Source organism: Tinamus guttatus, unplaced genomic scaffold, assembly GCF_059628265.1.
Source record: "Tinamus guttatus ecotype Peru unplaced genomic scaffold, ASM5962826v1 Tinamus_guttatus_pri_ptg000785l, whole genome shotgun sequence".
NCBI classification, from domain to species: domain Eukaryota; kingdom Metazoa; phylum Chordata; class Aves; order Tinamiformes; family Tinamidae; genus Tinamus; species Tinamus guttatus.
In genome coordinates, this window is record NW_028289319.1 from 90,678 (window position 1) to 113,905 (window position 23,228).

Consider the following 23,228-nt stretch of genomic DNA (forward strand, 5'->3'; position numbering starts at 1 on the left):
GGGGGGGAGGGGGGGCTATTTTTTATTATTTTTATTTTTCCCCGGGACGCGCCCGGTGCCCCCCCCGGGCCCCCCCCGCGCGGCGGCGGCGCCCGGGACCCCCGGGACCCCCGCGCAGGCAGCGCCGCGACCCGCTACGTCCCGCCGCCCGGCGGGGTCCTGCGCGCCGCCCGTGCGGAGATGTCCCGGAGACCCCGCGCCGGCCGCCGCTCAAACATCACGGTGAGTCCGGTACAATGCACCGATTTCGCCCCAAATCGGGGCCAAAGGGAGGGGGGGCCGCCGCCGCCGCCGGAGGACGAGGCGGGGGGGGGGGGGCCGCCCGCCGCCCGCGCCGCGGGGTTTCCCGGGGCCGCCGCCAGGGGCCCGGCGGGCGCGAGCGGAGAAAGGAGCGCGGGCCGCCCCCGTGTCCCCCCGTGTCCCGGTGTCCCCCGTGGGCCGCCCTCAATAAAAGACGCTTCTCCGCTGCCCGCCTCCCTGCAGTCTCATTCGGGGGCCTCCCCGGTGCCCCCCGCCACTCGGGCCGGTTTTTTTTTTTACCCCCGTTTCCCGGCCGTTTTTTCCCCGTTCCTGCCGTTTCGTCGCCCCCGGATCCGCCCGTTCGCCCCCAACTTCCCCGCGCCCCATCCCGTGCGAAAACGGGGGGGTTTCCCCCCAAAACGCCGCCAATGCCGCAATCCCCAGCGCTTCCCGGGACCCTTCCCGTGGAACCGGCTGCTCCCGGTGTCGCCGCGTCCCAAACGGGGGTTCCCGTTTCCCAAGCGGGAGCCGCCGCTCCGCGTTTTCCCGCTGCCGGATTTCACGTTGTTGTTCCAGGAGGAGCCGCATTCCTCAAAACGGGCAGCTAGGAACGGGCGGACAATCCGGGTTAGCTCCCAACGCGGGATTCCGCTTTTCTTTGGAATTACCACGGCATCCCATGTGTTGAAGCACATTCCCTATCTCCACGCGCTCCTATATGGAATTGGGAATGATGCTCTCCCGCCTGCGGATATCCCTAAATGTAAGGAAAATCCGCTGGAGATTCCCTTCCGTGGCCCTCGAAGGGAAAAGGGGGTGCCCGGAGAGCGCACATTCCCGTTTTTCCTGGGAAACAGTGGAAAGGAAACCCTGGACGCCGCCGTGTCCCGTGTGGATTTAATGCTTTGCCGGATCCTTGCTTTTCCCGTGGAATTCCATGGAGGGAAGGGAGGCACCTGCTGTCCGGATCCTCGCGGGCCTCAACATTCCCGCCTGCTCCGTGCAAGGAAAGAGCCTATGGAATCATCCGGAGGACGGGAATCATCCGGGAATGCCGCTGCTTGGATCCCCCGTTTCCGGGGTGGCTCCCTGGAAGCTCCGGCCTCTTCCCGCCGGAAGAGGAGCCGGATCCGCGTCCCGCTCCTCACCACGCGCCGCGGGATGCGGCGGGAATGAACGCCGGGATGCGCCGGGAAAAGCGGGAAGCGGGTCCCGATCCGTGGCCGTTTCCGCTGGAACGGGCCCGAAAGCGGGAGCCTGCGGAGCGGGAGCCCCTCGATCCGCATCCGGAGCCGGCCCGGGAGCCGGAATATCCATCGTGGCTGCGGGAAAAGCTCCCGGATCCGGCGCCTGGAAAAAGCAGGGGGCGTTTCGGCTAATTCCGGACAACGGGATCTCCGGAGCGTTTCGCTGCGGAAAACTTGGCCCTTTCCAAGGCCGTTTCATCCCAAGGAATGGTAGCCGGTCCCTTCCAATGGGATGCTCCGGGCTCCGACCTGTTTCCCGGTAGGACGGTCCTGGCGCGTCTCCTTTTCCTTCTGGAATTGCCCCCAGCCCTTAATTCCAAAAAAAAAAACGGGAAGAAAAAGGGGAATTCCTCTAAACGGGCTGGAAATCGCTGTTGGGATGGAGCCGACCCTTCCGGATCCGCTCCGGGCAGCCGGAGCCTCCGAGACCCACGGAATTCCCTCCCCGACGCGCCGGATAACGGAAAAGCCGGCCGGTATCCGTGGATTCGGATCCGCTTCTCCTCCCGCTCCGCTCCCATTGTATCCCTCCTCCTCCCGCTGTGGGAATGCGGGTCTGGAACTGATTTGGAGCAGAGCGCTCCGAGGGCCTGGGGGAGGGGAGGGCCCCGTTTTGGGGCGATTCCTGCCGTTTTCGGGCCTTTCCGCGGGAGCGCCGAGGAGGAGCCGGAATTCCGGCTTTCTTCCCGCTTCCTGGCCCTTTCCCAGCGCTCCCGGTGCGGGAGCGGCAGCTTTTTCTGGGATTCTCCGTCTGCGGAAACAGGGGAAAAAATGCTTCCAACTTCTGGCATGTGCCGAAGAATTCCCTTGGAGAAGGGAATAACGATCCAAACCGCCTGCTTAAAAGCGCCTTTTTTGGGGCTTTTTTTCCTCAAGAATCCTTCCCAAAAGAGCCTGGAAACCCCTTTTCCCTCCCCGTGTATCCGGGATGGGGAAGCGGATCGTTCCAGCGCCTTGGAATTCCTTCGGAGGAGGTTTCCCGTGAAACGTCACCGGCGGCGCCTCCCGTTTCGTTCCTTGGCAATTCCTGGGATCGGAGCTCCTGGAATCCGCTCAAAAATGCGGCCGTCGGCCCTGACGTCACCGGAGACGTGGGTTTTCCCTCGTCCCTTCCCGCTGGATCCGAAGGAAACCGGCCCTCCGCTCGCCACGGAAATCGGGAACTCGAATTCCTGGCGGCTGGAATTATGGAATTACCGTAATCCCCGGGATGGGGATAGCGTTGCCATTCCCAACGCAGGAGGAATTTGAGGCCAATTTTGCACAAAATGGCCCTTTAACGCCTCGTTTTTCCATGGAATTTTTCACCTAACGCAGTCGCTTTTGGGATTCCTTTTGGGAAAACGAATTCGTTTTGGGAAAACGATGCCAAAGGGGATTTTAATTATTATTATCGTTCCACGCCGGAGTGTTTAATTCCTGAAGATCCCGGATTTACCTGCGCATTCCCGGCTGTTTGCTGAAGGAAAATGGGGAAATATATCCCGCATCCGCATCCCGGTATCCCTGCTATCCAAGGGAAGGGCTGGAGCTTTCCGGAGGTTTTTGGGGTGTTTTTTGGGATTGTTCCCGGCTCTTTGTCCCATCCCGGAGCTGGCGCCGAGGAAGAGGCCGCTATCCCGGTGCCGGGAAGGGTTAATCCAAGGAAAAACAAAGGGCTCTTCCTGGGAGGCTCCGGGAAACAGGGAATTGGATTTTCCCGTTTCCTCGGCGACGACGGGATGGGGAGACACGTGCGGCTTCGGAGGCCGGGAATGCCGCCGGGAGTCGCAATTCCCGGGATTGCGGATTCCCGACCTCGCCATCCCCCTTCTTCCTCCCGGCGGCTCCTTGGATGTCGGCTCCCAATTCCAACCGCTTTTCCCTGCTCGAGGGGACTCCAATCCCGGCTTGGATCGTGGAAAAAACACACGGGATTCAGGAATTATTGGAGAAGGGTGGAATTTCTCCGGGAATCCGCCGCTTGAATCCCGCAAAAGCCAACGCGTTGCAATGGAGATGCCCTGGATTCCCGCAGGATTCCTGCAGCTCCCTCCACGCATCCCCATGGAAAAGGATCATTTGGGGCTTCCTTGGCGGGAAAAAGAGCCAAAAACGGATAAAAAGAGACAACGGATAAAGGGATAATAGGGAAATCCGAGGATCCGCTCGCTGCTCTCCTGCTTTTCCGCAGGATTTGGGAGCGATGCGGTCGCATCCTATGGGTGACACCAGGATAATCCGTGCGTTACGGATGCTGCGGGAGAAGGGGAAACCGCTCGGATTCCCCCGGATTCCGGAGCGTTTCCCTGCTTTCCAAGAGCAGCCCGGGAAGCAAAATTAGGTGATTCCCCTTGGAATTGTGGCCGTTCCGGCCGCGCGGAAGATCCGCAGGGAGGCCAGGCGCTGCCATGGAATAATTCCATCGGGAAAGCCGGCCGGCAAGGAGCATCCCGGCTTGGAGCGGCGCTTCCAACAGCGTCCAAAGGGCCCGGGGACCCCTTTTTTCCTGGCTTTTCCCCCCTTTTTCCTCGCTTTTCCCCCTTTTTCCTCGCTTTTCCCCCCCTTTTTCCTCGCTTTTCCCCTCTTTTTCCTCGCTTTTCCCCTCTTTTTCCTCGCTTTTCCCCCTTTTTCCTCGCTTTTCCCCTCTTTTTCCTCATTTTTCCCCTCTTTTTCCTCGCTTTTCCCCCTTTTTCCTCGCTTTTCCCCTCTTTTTCCTCGCTTTTCCCTCCTTTTTCCTCGCTTTTCCCCCCTTTTTCCTTGGAATGGCAGCGAGGCCACGCTGCCGTGTCCCGGCATTCCCGCTCTCCCGCGGGGAAGCGCTCGGCTCCGGAGCCGGATTCCGCTCGCCCGGAGCGGGGCCGGGCTCTTCGTCCCGGATCCCTGGGAATCCGCGCACCGCTCCCGGCTCCATCCCGGCGGGAAAACACCGGGAAAAGGCCCCAAAAGCAGCGGCTGGAGCCGCGGCCGGCCCAGGGCCTCGGCGGCTCCCTGCCGAGCGGGAAAAATCCCGGATCGGGAAGGGATCCGCGGAGCCGCCGGCAGTTACTATATAAGGCAGCGGCAGGCAGGGAGCGCGGAGCGGGGACAGCTCGGCCGGGAACGGCGGGATCCAAGGGAATAGGGGAGGGAATGGGGTGGGAAAGCGCCCGGCGCGCTCCCGGATCCGCTCCGGCTTCCCGGGATGCGGCCGCGCTAACGGGATCTCTCTGCTTCCCGCAGTTGACATGGACGATGAGGATGGCCGGTGCTTGCTGGACGTGATCTGGTGAGTGGAGGGAATTCCCGGGAATCCCGGAAAACTGGGATTTGTCCCTGTTCCGCCTGGGGGGACCCCAAGGGACATCCCGCCGCGTTCCCGCATTCCCTAACCCATTCCATGTGTTTTTGCAGTGACCCCCAGGCCCTGAACGACTTCCTCCATGGATCCGAAAAGGTGAGGAAAACCGGAGCGCCAAATCCGCCTCCTTTCCATACCCGGGGACGCGGGATGCACATTCCAAGGAAGCCAGAGCCCCCCAAATCCCAGGCCCCGCAGCCGCCTTTTCCCGGCCGCATCCGATGCCGGAGCCTGGGAGGCTCCGGGTGCTTTTCCTTTTTATTCCAAGAAAATAAACGGAATCTTTTTAATTCCAGATTGACAGTGACGATCTCCTGGACAACACAGGGGATGCAGCCAGTGCCTTTTTTGAAGGTGCTGGGGTAGGTATTTTTTTGATTTATATTTGGGGAATGCTAGCTTAAAAACCTCATTTTTGGTTCTTTTTTGTGTTTTTTTAATTATTATTTTTGTTTTGCAAGCTTTTTTTTTTTTTCCCATCCGTTTTCCAAGCTGGGATGCAGGGACGATTCCCGAGCGCTGCAGGGGCGAGAGGTGGTTTTTGTGCGGGTGCCAAAATCCCCTTTTCCGTCCCCAAATTGGGAAGAGCCACGAGGGGAGAAGGCGGAACCCGAGGAAAAGGCGCCGGAATCCCTTTGGATTGGGAAAACGGCTTGGGAAAACACGATCCCTTCCCTTAGCTGCCCCTCCACGAGGCGGAGCTGGAAAAAGCGGAAACATCCCCAAAATCCTCATTCCACCCCCAAAATTTCCTGTGCTCCCAGTTACTTCCTAATAAGAGGGGTTTTTTGCTCCGTTCACGTCGTGCTTTATTTTAACAGGGAATTTTAGCTGGGAATTCCCAGGGCTTTCGGGATGCTTGGGAAAGCCGGGAAGCGGAATTCCCAGCATTGGGGTTTAGCTGTGCCCGGCTCTCCAGGGAAGCCTTGCAGAGCCAGTTGGGAAGCGGAATTCCCGGTCCCGGGATTTAGCTGCCCCTGGCTCTCCAGGGAAGCCTTGCAGAGCCGGGCGGGAAGCGGAATTCCCGGCATTGGGACTTAGCTGCGCCGGGCTCTCCAGGGAAGCCTTGCAGAGCCAGCTGGGAAGCGGAATTCCCGGCATTGGGACTTAGCTGTGCCGGGCTCTCCAGGGAAGCCTTGCAGAGCCGGCCGGGAAGCGGAATTCCCAGCATTGGGATTTAGCTGCGCCCGGCTCTCCAGGGAAGCCTTGCAGAGCCGGCCGGGAAGCGGAATTCCCGGTCCCAGGATTTAGCTGCTCCCGGCTCTCCAGGGAAGCCTTGCAGAGCCGGCCGGGAAGCGGAATTCCCAGCATTGGGATTTAGCTGCACCCAGTTCTCCAGGGAAGCCTTGCAGAGCCGGACGGGAAGCGGAATTCCCGGTCCCGGGATTTAGCTGCACCCGGCTCTCCAGGGAAGCCTTGCAGAGCCGGCCGGGAAGCGGAATTCCCGGCCCCGGGATTTAGCTGCGCCCGGCCTTGCAGAGCCGTCGGCTTTGGGATGCCGGGCCCTTTTCCCGGCGCGCATTCCCGTCCGTCCCGCGGATCCTCCGCTCGGGATCCATCCCGTTCCCCTCCCCGCCGCAGCTGCACGTGCAGGAGGCCCCGGGCAACCACCTGAGCGCGGAGCCGAGCCAGCCGGCGCCCAGCGTGGACCTGGATTTCCTGGAAGATGACATCCTGGGATCGCCCGGCGGCTCCGGCGCGGAGCAGCCCTGCGACATCCTGCAGCAGAGCCTGCAGGAGGCCAACATCACGGAGCAGACGCTGGAAGCCGAAGCGGAGCTGGACCTGGGATCCTTCCAGCTCCCGGCGCTGCAGCCGGTGGTGCCGGCGGCTCCGGAGGGCGCCGCGCTGTTCCCCGGCGGCGCCGACCTGCTGGGCCTGCAGCCCCCGGCCGTGCTGGCCCACCCGGCGCTGCAGCCCGTGGGCGCCGACGTGGTCAACAAGGCGCTCAGCGTGCAGCCCTTCCTGCAGCAGGTCGGCATCGGCAACGTCACCATCCAGCCCATCCCCAACCTGCCGGGCCTCCCCAACGGCAGCCCCGGCGGCGCGCTCGGCATCGGGCCCATCCAGGTGGTGGGCCAGCAGGTCATGGCCATCAACCCGCCGGCGCCGCAGATCCTGGCCAAGCAGGTGAGGCCGGTGGCCGCCGCGGTGACCGCGGGTGGCTACGCGGCGCCGGTGACCGCGGGTGGCTTCGTGGCACTGGTGACACCGGTGACCATGGGTGGCTACGCGGCGCCGGTGACCGCGGGTGGCTTCATAGCACCGGTGACACCGGTGACCGCGGGTGGCTTCGCGGTACCGGTGACGCCGGTGACCACGGGTGGCTTCGCGGCGCCAGTGACTGCGGGTGGCTTCGCAGCGCCGGTGACGCTGGTGACCGTGGGTGGCTTCGCGGCGCCGGTGACCGTGGGTGGCTTCGTGGCGCCGGTGACACTGGTGACCACGGGCGGCTTCATGGTGCTGGTGACGCCGGTGACCACGGGTGGCTTCGTGGCACCGGTGACGCTGGTGACCACGGGCGGCTTCATGGTGCTGGTGACGCTGGTGACCGCGGGTGGCTACGCGGCACCGGTGACCACGGGTGGCTTCGTGACACCGGTGACCACGGGTGGCTTCGCGGCGCCGGTGACACCGGTGACCACGGGTGGCTTTGTGGCACCAGTGACCGCGGGTGGCTACGCGGCGCCAGTGACGCCGGTGACCACGGGTGGCTTCGTGGCACCGGTGATGCTGGTGACCACGGGCGGCTTCATGGTGCTGGTGACGCCGGTGACCACGGGTGGCTACTTGGCGCCGGTGACCACGGGTGGCTTCGCGGTGCCAGTGACACCGGTGATCGTGGGTGGCTTCGCGGTGCCGGTGACCGCGGGTGGCTTCATAGCACCGGTGACGCCGGTGACCGCGGGTGGCTACGTGGTGCCGGTGACCACGGGTGGCTTCACGGCACCGGTGACGCCGGTGACCACAGGTGGCTTCGCGGCGCCGGTGACCGCGGGTGGCTACGCGGCACCAGTGACACCGGTGACCACGGGTGGCTACGTGGTGCCGGTGACCATGGGTGGCTTGGTCACACTGGTGACCACAGGCGGCTTCGTGGCACCGGTGACGCCGGTGACCACGGGCGGCTTCGTGGCACCAGTGACCACAGGTGGCTTCGCGGCACCGGTGACACTGGTGACCACGGGTGGCTTCGTGGTGCCGGTGACACCAGTGATCACGGGTGGCTTGGTGACGCCGGTGCCCGTGGGTGGCTTCGTGGCGCCGGTGACCACGGGTGGCTTCGTGGCACCAGTGACACCGGTGACCACGGGCGGCTTCGCGGTGCCGGTGACCGCGGGTGGCTTCGTGGCGCCGGTGACGCTGGTGACCGCGGGTGGCTTCGTGACACCAGTGACCGCGGGTGGCTACGCGGCACCGGTGACCACGGGTGGCTTCGTGGCACTGGTGACACCGGTGACTGCGGGTGGCTTCGCAGTACCAGTGACGCCGGTGACCGTGGGTGGCTTCGTGGCACTGGTGACACCGGTGACCACGGGCGGCTTCGTGGCGCTGGTGACACCGGTGACCATGGGTGGCTTCGCGGCACCGGTGACACTGGTGACCACGGGCGGCTTCGTGGCACCGGTGACCACGGGTGGCTTTGTGGCACCAGTGACACCGGTGACCACGGGTGGCTTTGCGGCGCCGGTGACGCCGGTGACCACGGGCGGCTTCGTGGCACCGGTGACACCGGTGACGCCGCGGGTGTCTCCGCAGAGCGCCGGGCTGGTGATCCAGAAGAACCTCCCGGCCGTGGCGGCCACCACGGCGCTCAACGGCGGCCCCGTGTTCGGCGCCGCGGCGCCGGCGCCGCCGCTGGCCGTCACCTCCAGCCTGAGCAGCCCGTTGGTGCCGGCGCCCAACGTCATCATCCACCGCACGCCCACGCCGATCCAGCCCAAGCCCGCGGGCGTCCTGCAGCAGAAGCTCTACCAGATCACGCCGAAGCCGTTCGGCGCGCCCGGCGCCGCGCTCGCCATCCCCGGCGACGCCGCGCAAGCGCAGAAAACGCAGCAAAACGTCGCGTTTAAAGCGGGGCAGAACGTGGTGCTGTCGGGGTTTGCACCGAACGCGTTCAAGCCGCCGCAGCCGCCGGCGCTGAGCAAGCCCATGAGCGTGCAGCTGCTCAACCAGGGCAGCAGCATCGTGATCCCGGCGCAGCACGTGCCGCAGGCGGTCAACCAGTTCCTGCTGCCGCCGCAGCTCTCGGCGCTGCCGGCCAACGTGGGCGGGCAGATTTTGGCGGCGGCGGCGGCGTCGCACGCGGCGGCCCCGGCGCAGCTCATCGCCAACCCGGCGCTGCCGGCGCAGCTCATCGCCAACCAGAACCTGGGCGGGCCGCTCAACCTGGGGCCGGTGCTGGCGTCGCCCAACGCGCACGGCGCGGCGCACATCCTGTCGGCGCCCATCCAGGTGGGGGATTCCGGGCGTTCCGTGAGGATCGAGGGGTTGGGGGGGGCGGGGTTGCGGGAGGAGGGATGGCAGGGTGTGGGATTGCAGGATGTGGGATTGCAGGGTGTGGGATTGCAGGGTGTGGGATTGCAGGATGCGGGATTGCAGGATGTGGGATTGCAGGATGCGGGATGGCAGGATTGCAGGATGGCAGGATTGCAGGATGCGGGATTGCAGGATTCCAGGATGCGGGATTGCAGGATGTGGGATTGCAGGGTGCGGGATTGCGGGATGCGGGATTGCAGGATGCGGGATTGCGGGAGGTGGGATTGCAGGGTGCGGGATTGCAGGATGCGGGATTGCAGGGTGTGGGATTGCAGGATGGGGGATTGCAGGGTGCGGGATTGCGGGATGTGGGATTGCAGGATGTGGGATTGCAGGGTGCAGGATTGCAGGGTGCGGGATTGCGGGATGCGGGATTGCAGGGTGCGGGATCGCAGGGTGTGGGATGCAGGATTGCAGGATGCCGGATTGCAGGGTGTGGGATTGCAGGATGCGGGATTGCAGGATTGCAGGATGCGGGATTGCGGGATGCGGGATTGCGGGAGGTGGGATTGCAGGATGCGGGATTGCAGGATTGCAGGATTGCAGGATTGCAGGGTGCGGGATTGCAGGGTGCGGGATTGCAGGATGCGGGATTGCAGGGTGCGGGATTGCAGGGTGCGGGATTGCAGGATTGCAGGATTGCAGGATTGCAGGATGCGGGATTCCAGGATGCGGGATTGCAGGATGCGGGATTGCAGGGTGCGGGATTGCAGGGTGCGGGATTCCAGGATTGCAGGATTGCAGGATTGCAGGATGCGGGATTGCAGGATGCGGGATTGCAGGATGCAGGATTGCAGGATTCCAGGATTGCAGGATTGCAGGATGTGGGATTCCAGGATGTGGGATTCCAGGATTGCAGGATGCAGGATTGCAGGATGCGGGATTGCAGGATGCAGGATTCCAGGATTGCAGGATTGCAAGATGCAGGATTGCAGGATGCGGGATTGCAGGATGCGGGATTCCAGGATTGCAGGATTCCAGGATGCGGGATTCCAGGATGCAGGATTGCAGGATTGCAGGATGCGGGATTCCAGGATTACAGGATGCAGGATTGCAGGATTCCAGGATGCGGGATTCCAGGATTGCAGGGTGCAGGATTCCAGGATGTGGGATTGCAGGATTGCAGGATGCGGGATTGCAGGATGCAGGATGTGGGATTCCAGGATTGCAGGATTCCAGGATGCGGGATTCCAGGATGCAGGATTCCAGGATGCAGGCCGCGCCGCCGGCGCTCACCCCGCTGCCCTTGCAGGTGATGCTCAACGCTCCCGACGCCCTCAACGCCGGCGTGAGCATCCAAGCGGGAAGCAGCAGCCAGAGCCCGGGGCTGCTCCCGGCCGCTCCGGAGCCGGCGCCGCTGCTCGCGGTGCCCGCGGGGCCGCCCGCGGTGCCGCCGCCGCCGCCGCAGCCCAGCCCCGGCCTGGCCGCCAGCCCCGACAAGATCATCCTGGGCCCGGTGCAGGACTCCATGCAGATGTTCCTGCAGCAGGTGAGCACGCCGGGCGGCGTTCCCGGCGACATTCCCGCGCGCCGGGGGCTTCCGGAGCTCGCCTTGGCGCTGCTCGCTCCGGCCATTAAATCCCGCTCTTTCCCGGCACTTTCCACATTCCCGACGACATTCCCACGCGCCGGGGGCTTCCGGAGCTCACATTGGCGCTGCTCGCTCCGGCCGTTTAATCCCGCTCTTTCCCGGCGCTTTCCACATTCCCGACGACATTCCCACGCGCCGGGGGCTTCCGGAGCTCACGTTGGCGCTGGTCGCTCCAGCCGTTTAATCCCGCTCTTTCCCGGCGCTTTCCACATTCCCAACACCATTCCCGTACACCGGGGGCTTCCGGAGCTCGCGTTGGCGCTGCTCGCTCCGGCCGTTAAATCCCGCTCTTTCCCGGCGCTTTCCACATTCCCGATGCCATTCCCGCACGCCGGGGGCTTCCGGAGCTCGCCTTGGCGCTGCTCGCTCCGGCCGTTAAATCCCGCTCTTTCCCGGCGCTTTCCACATTCCCGGCGACATTCCCGCACGCCGGGGGCTTCCGGAGCTCACATTGGCGCTGCTCGCTCCGGCCGTTAAATCCCGCTCTTTCCCGGCGCTTTCCACATTCCCGACAACATTCCCGCACACCAGGGGCTTCCGGAGCTCGCGTTGGCGCTGCTCGCTCCGGCTGTTAAATCCCGCTCTTTCCCGGCGCTTTCCACATTCCCATGTCCTCACGCGTGTTGCCGGGGTCTTTCCGTGCGCCGGAGCTCGCTTTGGCGCTGGTCGCTCCAGCCGTTAAATCCCGCTCTTTCCCGGCGCTTTCCAAGTGGGACGCGCACAGGAAGCGTTAGCTGCTCCCGGGATTGCCGGGATTTTGGCCTGTGGCTGCGCGGGAAGGCTGGAATTGCTCCGAGGAGCAGGAGGAAGCTCCTTCCGCACGCAGCCTCCAACGCATCCCTGCTCCGGGCTCCCACGCATCCCTGCTCCCACGCATCCCCTCTCCGCGCTCCCACGCATCCCCGCTCCGGGCTCCAACACATCCCTGCTCTGCACTCCCATGCATCCGGGCTCCAATGCATCTGCGCTCCAATGCATCCCTGCTCCGGGCTCCAACGCATCCCCTCTCCGGGCTCCAACGCATCCCCGCTCTGCGCTCCAAGGCATTCCCGCTCCACGCTCCCACACATCCCTGCTCCTCACTCCAATCCATCCCCGCTCCGCGCTCCAATCCGTCCCTGCTCCGGGCTCCAATGCATCCGGGCTCCAATGCATCCCTGCTCCGCGCTCCCACGCATCCCTACTCTGTGCTCCCACGCATCCCCGCTCCGGGCTCCCAAGCATCCGGGCTCCCATGCATCCCTACTCCGGGCTCCAACGCATCCCCACTCTGTGCTCCCATGCATCCCTACTCCGCGCTCCCATGCATCCCTGCTCCACGCTCCAATCCATCCCCTCTCCGCACTCCAATCCATCCCCGCTCCGGGCTCCAATGCATCCCTGCTCTGCACTCCCACGCATCCGGGCTCCAATGCATCCCCACTCCGCGCTCCCACACATCCCCGCTCCACGCTCCCCTGCATCCGGGCTCCAATGCATCCCCACTCCAATGCATCCCCGCTCCGCGCTCCCACGCATCCCCACTCCCACACATCCCCGCTCCAGGCTCCAATGCATCCGCACTCCCCTGCATCCGGGCTCCCATGCATCCCCACTCCGCGCTCCCATGCATCCCTGCTCCACGCTCCCCTGCATCCGGGCTCCAATGCATCCCCACTCCAATGCATCCCCACTCCAATGCATCCCCGCTCCGCGCTCCAATGCATCCCCTCTCCGCGCTCCCACACATCCCCACTCCGCGCTCCGACGCATCCCTGCTCCACGCTCCCCTGCATCCGGGCTCCAATGCATCCCCGCTCCGCGCTCCAATGCATCCCTGCTCCGCGCCCCCACGCATCCCTGCTCCACGCTCCCCTGCATCCGGGCTCCAATGCATCCCCGCTCCGCGCTCCCACGCATCCCCTCTCCGCGCTCCCGCGCATCCCGCTTCCCGCTAACCTCCCACTCTCTCCTTCTCTTGCAGCTCCCCGCGGGGCAGCAGAAGCTCCCCGGAGCGTCCCCGTCCCACGCGCTGCCTCCTCCTCCTCCTCCTCCTCCTCCTCCCCTGGGCGAGACGCCGCCGGTGCCGCCGTCGCCGCCGCGGCCGCCGTCGCAGCCCGCGTCGCGGCCGCCGTCGCGGCCGCCGTCGGAGCCGGTGACGCCGCAGGCTCCCGCCGCCGCGCTCTTCGCGCCCGCCGCGTCGCCCGCGCTGCCGCCCGAGCCGCCGCCGCGCGCCGCCGCGTCCCCGCATTTCCAGCTGCAATTCCCGGCCAAGCCGCCCACCCCCGCCGAGCCGCCGCCGCCGCCGCGCGCATTCCCGGTGCTCCCGGGGCAATTCCCGGCGCTGCCGGCTGGGGCAAATCCCGCGCCGCCGCCGCCGCCGCAGAAGCAAATGTTGGAGAGGTTCCCGCAGGTAAAGGGAGAGCCCGGCTCCGGCGGGATCGCAGGGTGCGGGATTGCAGGATGCGGGATTGCAGGATGCGGGATGCGGGATTGCAGGATGCGGGATTGCAGGATGCGGGATTGCAGGATGCAGGATGTAGGATTGCAGGATGCGGGATTGCGGGATGCGGGATTGCAGGATGCAGGATTGCAGGGTACGGGATTGCAGGATGCGGGATTGTAGGATTACAGGATGCGGGATTGCAGGATTGCAGGGTACGGGATTGCAGGATGCGGGATTGCAGGATTGCAGGATGCGGGATTGCAGGATGCAGGATTGCAGGATTGCAGGGTATGGAATTGCAGGGTGTGGGATTGCAGGATGCGGGATTGCAGGATTGCAGGATGCGGGATTGCAGGATGCAGGATTGCAGGGTGCGGGATTGCAGGATGCGGGATTGCAGGATGCGGGATTGCAGGATGCGGGATTGCAGGATTGCAGGGTGCGGGATTGCAGGATGCGGGACTGCAGGATGCAGGATGTAGGATTGCAGGATGCGGGATTGCAGGATTACAGGATGCGGGATTGCAGGATTACAGGATGCGGGATTGGAGGATGCGGGATGCGGGATTGCAGGATGCAGGATTGCAGGGTGCGGGATTGCGGGATTGCAGGATGTGGGATTGCAGGATTGCGGGATTGCAGGATGCGGGATGCGGGATTGCAGGATGCGGGATTGCAAGATGCGGGATTGCAGGGTGCAGGATGTGGGATTGCAGGGTGCGGGATTGCAGGGTGCGGGATTGCAGGATGCGGGATTGCGGGATGCGGGATTGCAGGATGCGGGATTGCAGGATGCGGGATGTGGGATTGCAGGGTGTGGGATTGCAGGATTACAGGATACAGGATGCGGGATTGCAGGATTGCGGGATTGCAGGGTGCGGGATTGCAGGATTGGAAGGTGCGGGATTGCAGGATGCGGGACTGCAGGATGCAGGATGTAGGATTGCAGGATGCGGGATTGCAGGATTACAGGATGCGGGATTGGAGGATGCGGGATTGCAGGATGCGGGATTGCAGGATGCGGGATTGCAGGATTGCAGGATGTGGGATTCCAGGATGCAGGATTCCAGGATGCGGGAAGGGAGGCAGCACAGTCTGCGACTCCTCGCGCCGCATCGGGGCTCGCCCGGCATTCCCGCTCGGCATTCCGCTCGGCATTCCCGCTCGGCATTCCCTCTCCCCGTTCGGCTGCGCCCCGGCTCCGCGCTCTTCCGCCGTCTCCGCAGCTCATGCCGTAGCATTGCGGCTCGCCGCGTCCCGCCGCCCCGATTCCCGGAATCCCATCCGCGGTGCGGGATTCCCTTCCTCATCCCGCCGCATCCCGTTCTCCGCGCAGGTTCCGCAGGGGATCATCCTGCAGCCGAAGCCGCAGGCGCCCGCGGCCCCGGCCGCGCTCGGACCCTTCGGAGCCGCCCAGGGGACACCGGCCACCGCGGGGCCACCGGCAGCAGGTAGGACGGGGACACGGGGACGGGGACGCGGGGGCTCCCCGCGCCGGTGCCACCGCGTCCCCTCCGTGCGCAGGTGCCACCGCCGCCGCGGGGACCGCGGACACCAAGGCCTTTCCCGGCGGATCCGCGCCCGGGAAGGGGCCGGCAGCCCTCGGGAAGCCGGCGGCGGCGCTTCCCGGCCAGGTGAGGACATTCCCAAAGCGTTTTCCCGCTTCCTTTCCCCCCCCAAACCTTCCAAGGTCCCGTCCCGCTCTTTTTGGGAAAAGCGGCGCGGAATTTGCGGCGATGCCGCCGGGGGTTTTGCTCCAAAGAATTCCAGCAGGATTCATGGCACCTTTGGGGAGGGATCCCCCGGGAACGCGTGCGCTTTTCCAGTCTGGTGCCCGTTCCTGGAATTCCAAACGGGAATAACCATTGGGTGCTTGTAAAAGCAGCCCCATCCGCGGCCCCAACGTCCCCGTTTGTCCCCATGGGGTTTTCCCGATGGCATCCCGCTCTCCTTCCCAAATCCCCTCCGCATTTCCGCAGCCCAAGGCCGGCGTCATCGGCTCCGTGTCCGGCCTGAGCCTGGGAAAGGGGCCCCTGCAGATCCAGGTGGTCGGGAAGGGCCTTTCCCAGCTCCTGCCCGCGGTGCCGACGCAGCCGCTGGTGAGTCCGGAAAAACGCCGGGAAAACCCTCATTATTCCCACGCGGGAAGCCTGCCCGCTTTTCCCGGGATCCTCACGCGCGCTCCGTTCCCATCCGCAGTACGACGGGAAGCTGGGAACGCTGAAGAAGGCGCCGGCGCTGCAGCCCAGCAAGGAGGCCTGGTAAGCGCATGCATGCGCAGCATGCGACCCCCATGCACCGCATGCGACCCCCTGCGCCGCATGTGACCCCCATGCGCCGCATGCAGCCGCTGCAGCCGCCGCATTCCCTCCCTGCAGCTTCCTGGAGCAGCTGCACAAGCAGCAGGGCTCCGTGCTGCATCCCGACTACAAGACGGCGTTCCGGTCGTTCGAGGACGCGCTGCAGCGGCTGCTCCCCTACCACGTGTACCAGGGCGCGCTGCCCTCGGCGCAGGATTACCGCAAGGGTGAGCGGCGTTCCCTGGAAAACCGGGCGGGGAAAAACCTCGTGGGATTCCACAAGGCCAAGGGCAGGGAGGAGTAACCCCAGGCACCAGGACAGGCTGGGATTGACCTTCTGGAGAGGGACCTGGGTGTCACAGTGGGGGACAAGGTGACCATGAGGCCAAGAAGGCCAATGGGATCCTGGGGTGCGTTGAGAAGAGCAGGTCCTGCTCTTCCCATCCCATCCCTCTCAATGGGATCCTGCCCCTCTGCTCAGCCCTGGTGAGGCCACATCTGGAGTATTGTGTCCACATCTGGAGTATTGTGACCACATCTGGAGTGTTGTGTCCGGTTCTCAAGTATTGTGTCCATAGCTGTAGTATTGTGTCCAGTTCTGGAGCATTGTGTCCAGGTCTGGAGTATTGTGTCCACATCTGGAGTATTGTGTCCACATGTGGAGTATTGCGTCCACATCTGGAGTATTGTGCCCAGCTCTGGAGCATTGTGTCCACATCTGCAGTATTGTGTCCAGTTTTGGAGGATTGTATCCACATCTGGAGCATTGTGTCCACATGTGGACTATTGCGTCCACATCTGGAGTATTGTACCCAGCTCTGGAGTATCATGTCCAGTTCTGGAATATTGTGTCCACATCTGGAGTATTGCGTCCACATCTGCAGTATTGTGTCCAGTCTGGAGTATTGTGTCCACATCTGCAGTATTGTGTCCAGCTCTGGAGCATTGTGTCCAGTTCTGGAGTATTGTGTCCACATCTGGAGTATTGTGTCCTCATCTGCAGTATTGTGTCCACATCTGGAGCATTGTGTCCAGTTCTGTAGTATTGTGTCCAGTTTTGGGCCCCACAGCACAAGAGGGATGTGGAGCTTCTGGAGAGAGTCCAGCGCAGGGCTACAAGGATGATCAGGGGCCTGGAACATCTGCCCTATGAGGAGAGGCTGAGGGAGCTGGGCCTGTTCAGCTGGAGAAGAGAAGGGGAAAAGGGACCTAATCCGTGTCTAGAAGGACCTCAAGGGAGGGAATGAAGAGGATGGGGTGGCCTTTTTCAGTGGTGGCCACTGATAGGACTAGAGGAAACGGCCACAAACTGAAGCACCAAAAGTTCCACAGGAACTTAAGGAAAAATTCCTAATATTGAGGGTGCCGGAGCCCTGGAACAGGCTGCCCAGAGAGGTTGTGGAGTCTCCTTCTATGGAGATCTCCAAACCCTCTTGGCCGCAGCCCACGTGCTCTGGGTGCCCCTGCGTGTGCAGGGGACGCACTAGATGATCCCTAAGCATTCCATGCTTCCCACCGCATCCCGAAAACCCCGTGTCCCGTTCGCAGTGGACGAGGAGTTCGAGGCGGTGTCCACGCAGCTGCTGCGGCGCACGCAGGCCATGCTCAACAAGTACCGGCTGCTGCTGCTGGAGGAGTCGCGGGTAAGCGCCGCGTTCGCGCGCCGCGGCCGCCGCCGCCGCCGCGCGCCCTGACCCGCTCTCACCCCGCAGAGGGTCAGCCCGTCCGCCGAGATGGTCATGATCGACCGCATGTTCATCCAGGAGGAGAAGACCATGCTGGCGCTGGACAAGCAGCTGGCCAAGGAGAAACCAGGTGCGCGACGGGGCCGAAACGGGGCCGAACGGGGGGTTTGGGGGCCATACGGGGGGGTTTGGGGCCGTACGGGGGGTTTTGAGGCCATACGGGGGGGTTTCGGGGCCGTACAGGGGGTTTTGGGGCCGTACGGGGGATTTTGGGCCATACAAGGCGTTTTGGGGCTGTATGGGGCGTTTTGGGGCTGTACGGGGCGTTTTGGGGCCATACAAGGGGTTTTGGAGCCATACAGGGGGTTTGGGGGCCACACAGGGGGTTGCTGGACTTGCACTAGACAAGCAGCTGGCCAAGGAGAAACCGGGTGCGCAGCGGGGCCGAAACGGGGGGTTTGGGGCGAAACCGCAGGATTTTGGGGCCGTACAGGGGGTTCGGGGCCATACGGGGGGTTTTGGGCCAAACGGGGCGTTTTGGAGCCATACAGGGGGTTTTGGGGCCACACAGGGGGTTGCTGGACTTGCACTAGACAAGCAGCTGGCCAAGGAGAAACTGGGTGCGCAACGGGGCCGAAACGGGGCCAAACGGGGGTTTTGGGGACCATACGGGGGGTTTTGGGGCTGTACGGGGGTTTTGGGACCATACAGGGAGTTTTGGGGCCGTACAGGGGGTTTTGGGGCCATACGAGGGATTTTGGGGCCATACAAGGCGTTTTGGGGCTGTATGGGGCGTCTTGGGGCCATACAGGGGGTTTGGGGGCGGTACAGGGGGTTTTGGGGCCGTATGGGGGATTTTGGGGCCATACAGGGCGTTTTGGGGCCATACGGGGGGTTTTGGAGCCAAACGGGGCGTTTTGGAGCCATACAGGGGGGTTTGGGGCCACACAGGGGGTTGCTGGACTTGCACTAGACAAGCAGCTGGCCAAGGAGAAACCGGGTGCGCAACGGGGCCGAAACGGGGGGTTTTGGGGCCGTACGGGGGATTTGGGGGCCGTACAGGTGGTTTGGGGGCCATACGGGCCATTTGGGGGCTGTACGGGGCATTTTGGGGCCGTACGGGGGGTTTGGGGGCCATATGGGGGGGGTTGGGGCATTATGGGGCGTTTTGGGGCCGTAGGGGGATTTTGAGGCCATACGGGCGGGTTTGGGGCCGTACAGGGGGTTTTGGGGCCAAACGGGGCGTTTTGGAGCCATACAGGGGACTTACACTGGACAAGCAGCTGGCCAAGGAGAAACCGGGTGCAGAACGGGGCGAAAACAGGGTCAAACGGGGGGTTTGGGGGCCATACGGGGGGGTTTGGGGGCCATATGGGGGGTTTGGGGGCCGTACAGGGGATTTTGGGGCCATACACGGGGCTTTGGGGCCCGTACAGGGGGTTTGGGGGCCATACGGGGGGTTTGGGGCCATACAGGGGGTTTGGTGCCATATGGGGGGTTTAGGGGCCGTACAGGGGGTTTGGGGCCATACGGGGGATTTTGAGGCCATACGGGGGGTTTCGGGGCCATAAGGGGGGGTTGGGGCCGTACAGGGGGTTTTGGGGCCATACGGAGGATTTTGGGGCCATACAGGGCGTTTTGGGGCTGTACGGGGCGTTTTGGGGCCATACAGGGGGTTTTGGGGCGGTACAGGGTGTTTTGGGGCCGTATGGGGGGATTTGGGGCCGTACGGGGGATTTTGGGGCCATACACGGGGTTTTGGGGCCCGTACAGGGGGGTTTTGGGGCCATACAGGGGGTTTGGTGCCATATGGGGGGTTTGGGGGCCGTACAGGGGGTTTTGGGGCCATACGGGGGATTTTGAGGCCATACGGGGGTTTTCGGGGCCGTACAGGGCATTTTGGGGCCGTACGGGGAGGTTTGGGGATGTACGGGGGTGTTTTGGGGCCGTACAGGGGACTTGGTGCAATACGGGGGATTTTGAGGCCACACGGGCGGTTTTGGGGCCATACGGGGCGTTTTGGGGCCATACGGGGCGTTTTGGGGCCATACGGGGGGTTTGGGGCCAAACAGGGGTTTTGGGGCCGTATGGGGGATTTTGAGGCCACACGGGCAGTTTTGGGGCCGTACGGGGGGTTTGGGGCCATATGGGGCGTTTTGGGGCCATACGGGGGGTTTTGGGGCCATATGGGCGGGTTTGGGGCCATACAGGGAGTTTTGGATTTCCCGCTGGGGCATGTTTCCAGGATCCTCATCCTAGCAGGATCTTCCCCATCCCGGCAGGTTCCTCCCATCCCGGCAGGTTCCCCCCATCCCGGCGGGAACCCCCATCCCAGCGGGATCCCCCTATCCCAGTGGGAACCCCCCAATCCCGTCAGGATTCCCCCTCGGCTGCCTTCCTGGGATCCCCCATCCCGGCGGGATCCCCCCAATCCCAGCAGGATTCCCCCCCAGGCTGCTTTCCCGGGATCCCCCATCCGAGCAGGATCCCTCCATCCTGGCGGGAACCCCCCAATCCCAGCGGGAACCCCCCAATTCCAGCGGGATCCCCCCAGTCCCGTCAGGATTCCCCCCAAGGCTGCCTTCCCGGGATCCCCCATCCCAGCGGGATCCCCCCAATCCCATCAGGATTCCCCACTCGGCTGCCTTCCCGGGATCCCCCATCCCGACAGGAATCCCCCAATCCCGGCAGGATTCCCCCCCAGGCTGCCTTCCTGGGATCCCCCATCCCGACAGGAATCCCCCAATCCCAGCAGGATTCCCCCCCAGGCTGCCTTCCCAGGATCCCCCATCCCAGCGGGATCTCCCCAGTCCCGTCAGGATTCCCCCAAGGCTGCCTTCCCGGGATCCTCCATCCCGACAGGAATCCCCCAATCCCAGCAGGATTCCCCCCCCAGGCTGCCTTCCCGGGATCCCCCATCCCAACAGGAATCCCCCAGTCCCAGCAGGATTCCCCACCCGGCTGCTTTCCTGGGATCCCCATCCCAGCAGGAGCCCCCCAATCCCAGCAGGATTCCCCCCCAGGCTGCCTTCCTGGGATCCCCCATCCCGACAGGAATCCCCCAATCCCAGCAGGATTCCCCCCCCAGGCTGCCTTCCTGGGATCCCCCATCCCGACAGGAATCCCCCAATCCCAGCAGGATTCCCCCCCAGGCTGCCTTCCCGGGATCCCCCATCCCGACAGGAATCCCCCAATCCCAGCAGGATTCCCCCCCAGGCTGCCTTCCTGGGATCCCCCATCCCAACAGGAATCCCCCAATCCCAGCAGGATTCCCCCCCCAGGCTGCTTTCCTGGGATCCCCCATCCCGACAGGAATCCCCCAATCCTGGCAGGATTCCCCCCCCAGGCTGCCTTCCCAGGATCCCCCATCCAAGCAGGATCCCCCATCCCAACAGGAATCTCCCAATCCCAGCAGGACTCCCCCCCAGGCTGCCTTCCCGGGATCCCCCATCCGAGCAGGATCCCCCATCCCGACAGGAATCCCCCAATCCCAGCAGGATTCCCCCCCAGGCTGCCTTCCCGGGATCCCCCATCCGAGCAGGATCCCCCATCCCGACAGGAATCCCCCAATCCCAGCAGGATTCCCCCCCAGGCTGCCTTCCCGGGATCCCCCATCCGAGCAGGATCCCCCATCCCAACAGGAGTCCCCCAATCCCAGCAGGATTCCCCCCCAGGCTGCCTTCCCGGGATCCCCCATCCGAGCAGGATCCCCCATCCCAACAGGAATCTCCCAATCCCAGCAGGATTCCCCCCCAGGCTGCTTTCCCAGGATCCCCCATCCTGGCAGGAATCCCCCAATCCCAGCAGGATTCCCCCCCAGGCTGCCTTCCCAGGATCCCCCATCCCAGTGGGAACCCCCCAATCCCAGCAGGATCCCCCCCAATCCCAGTGGGAACCCCCCAATCCCAGCAGGATCCCCCCCAATCCCAACAGGAATCCCCCAATCCCAGCAGGATTCCCCCCTTGGCTTCCTTCCCAGGATCCCCCATCCCGCACACAAGGGATGGAGCGGGACATGGGCACCCCCAGCGCAGCCCCATCCTCCCCAATTCCCAATCCCACGGAATGCCCTCATCCCCATCCCGCTGACTCCGCATTCCCGTTGCAGACGAGTACGTGTCGGCATCGCGCGCTCCGACCGCGGCGTCTCCAGCAGCGCCCGCATCCGAGACCCTCCCATCGGCGCCGGCGCCGCCGCTCCCCCCGACCAAGCTGGTCATCAAACACGGCGCCGGCGGCGCCGCCTCGGTGACGTGGGCCAAAACGGCGCCGGTGCCGGTTCTGGACGACGCCGACGCGCTGCCGTCGCGGAGCCGGCCGCCCATGAAGACGTACGAGGCGCGCAGCCGCATCGGCCTCAAGCTCAAGATCAAGCAGGAGGCCGGGCTCAGCAAGGTGGTCCACAACACGGCGCTGGACCCGGTGCACCAGCCGCCGGCGCCGCGCGGCGCCAAAGGACCCGGTACCGGTACCGCCGCGCAGCTCAACGGCACCGTGGAGCCCGCCGACAAGAAGCCCCCGGCCACTTATTGCCGCCTGCCGCTGCGGAAAACCTACCGGGAAAATGTGGATGCGGTGGTGGGTGGAAAAGCGGACGCCGGATCCCGCGGCGTTCCATCGGGAAAGGGGCGCGCGGAGGAGGGCTCCAAGCTGCTCTTCCTGGCGCGCGGAGCGGGGAAGGAGCCGGCCGGGGGGCTCATGAAGGAGCTGGCGGAGGCCGAGGACGAGTTTTACCGCGGGATGATCAAAGCGGAGCCCCCGGATGCCCCCAACGCCGCGTGGGAGGCGCCGCTGGCGCCGAAGCGGCGCAAATCGGAGTCGCTGGACGTGGACAACGCGAGTTTCTCCAGCGACAGCCCCCAGGACGACGCGCTGCACGAGCACCTGCAAAGCGCCATCGACAGCATCCTGAACCTGCAGCAGGCGCCGGTCACCGCGCCGGCCGCGCGCGGCGGCACCGGCACCGCGGCCGCCGCGTCGTCGTCGTCGTCGTCGTCCTCGCCGCCCTTCTCGTCCCCGCCGCGCCGCACGGACGCTCTGCTGGCCCCCAACCACAACGGAGCCCTCGGGGCCAGGACGTTGAATAGATAACAGGAAAGAGCGGAGCGGGAGCGGGGAACGGAGCGGGAACGGGAGCAGAGACCGGAGCAGGAAACCACAGCGGGAACCGGAGCGGGAACGGGAGCAGAGACCGGAGCAGGAAACCACAGAACCGGAGCAGGAACCGCAGCGGGAACGGGAGCAGAGACCGGGGCAGGAAATCACAGCAGGAACCGCAGTGGGAACTGGAGCGGGAAATCACAGCGGGAACCGGAGCGGGAAACCGCAGTGCAGAACCGGAGCGGGAACCGGAGCAGAGACCAGAGCAGGAAACCACAGCAGGAACCGGAGCGGGAACCGGAGCGGGAACTGCATCAGGGAACCGGAGCGGGGAACCGCAGCGGGGAACCGGAGCGGGGAACCGGAGTGGGAAACCGCAGTGCAGAACCAGAGCGGGAACCACAGCGGGAACCGGAGCGGGAAATCGCAGTGGGAACCGGAGCGGGGAACCGGAGCAGGAAATCGCAGTGGGAACCGGAGCGGGAACCAGAGCAGGGAACTGCATCGGGGAACCGGAGCGGGAACCGGAGCGGGGACCGGAGCAGGAACCAGAGCAGGGAACTGCATCGGGGAACCGGAGCGGGAAACCACAGTGCAGAACCAGAGCGGGAACCGGAGCGGGGAACCGCAGTGGGAAACCAGAGTGGGGAACCACAGCGGGAATCCGAGCGGGAACCGGACCAGGGAACCGCAGCGGGGAACCAGAGCAGGAACCGGACTGGGAACTGGAGCGGGAACCAGAGCAGGAACCAGACTGGGAACCGGAGCGGGGAAACGGAGTG

The 23,228-nt window shown here is 64.5% G+C and overlaps 1 protein-coding gene across 1 annotated transcript; it reads left to right on the plus strand.

Annotated features, from left to right (window-relative positions):
- The first annotated feature begins 192 nt into the window (after window positions 1-192).
- BICRA (BRD4 interacting chromatin remodeling complex associated protein) lies at window positions 193-22,437 on the plus strand. The gene is made up of 16 exons (XM_088537483.1): window positions 193-222; window positions 4,689-4,734; window positions 4,860-4,902; window positions 5,103-5,168; window positions 6,388-7,021; window positions 8,552-9,261; window positions 10,598-10,633; window positions 10,754-10,834; window positions 14,698-14,812; window positions 14,886-14,995; window positions 15,341-15,460; window positions 15,561-15,622; window positions 15,740-15,888; window positions 17,210-17,304; window positions 17,374-17,476; window positions 21,455-22,437. Exons 2-16 carry the CDS (start codon window positions 4,694-4,696, stop codon window positions 22,435-22,437), a joined length of 3,348 nt encoding a protein of 1,115 aa, XP_088393609.1. The 5' UTR covers window positions 193-222; window positions 4,689-4,693.
- Window positions 22,438-23,228: the final 791 nt, after the last annotated feature.

Bases quoted from the DNA above. Each gene is read 5' to 3' on its own strand.
- BICRA (XM_088537483.1), top strand. From the start codon at position 4,694: ATGGACGATGAGGATGGCCGGTGCTTGCTGGACGTGATCTG. The intron at 7,022-8,551 runs TGACCATGGGTG...CGGTGACGCCGC, and splicing joins CGTGGCACTGGTGACACCGG to GGGTGTCTCCGCAGAGCGCC. The intron at 17,305-17,373 runs GTAAGCGCCGCG...CTCACCCCGCAG, and splicing joins TGCTGCTGGAGGAGTCGCGG to AGGGTCAGCCCGTCCGCCGA.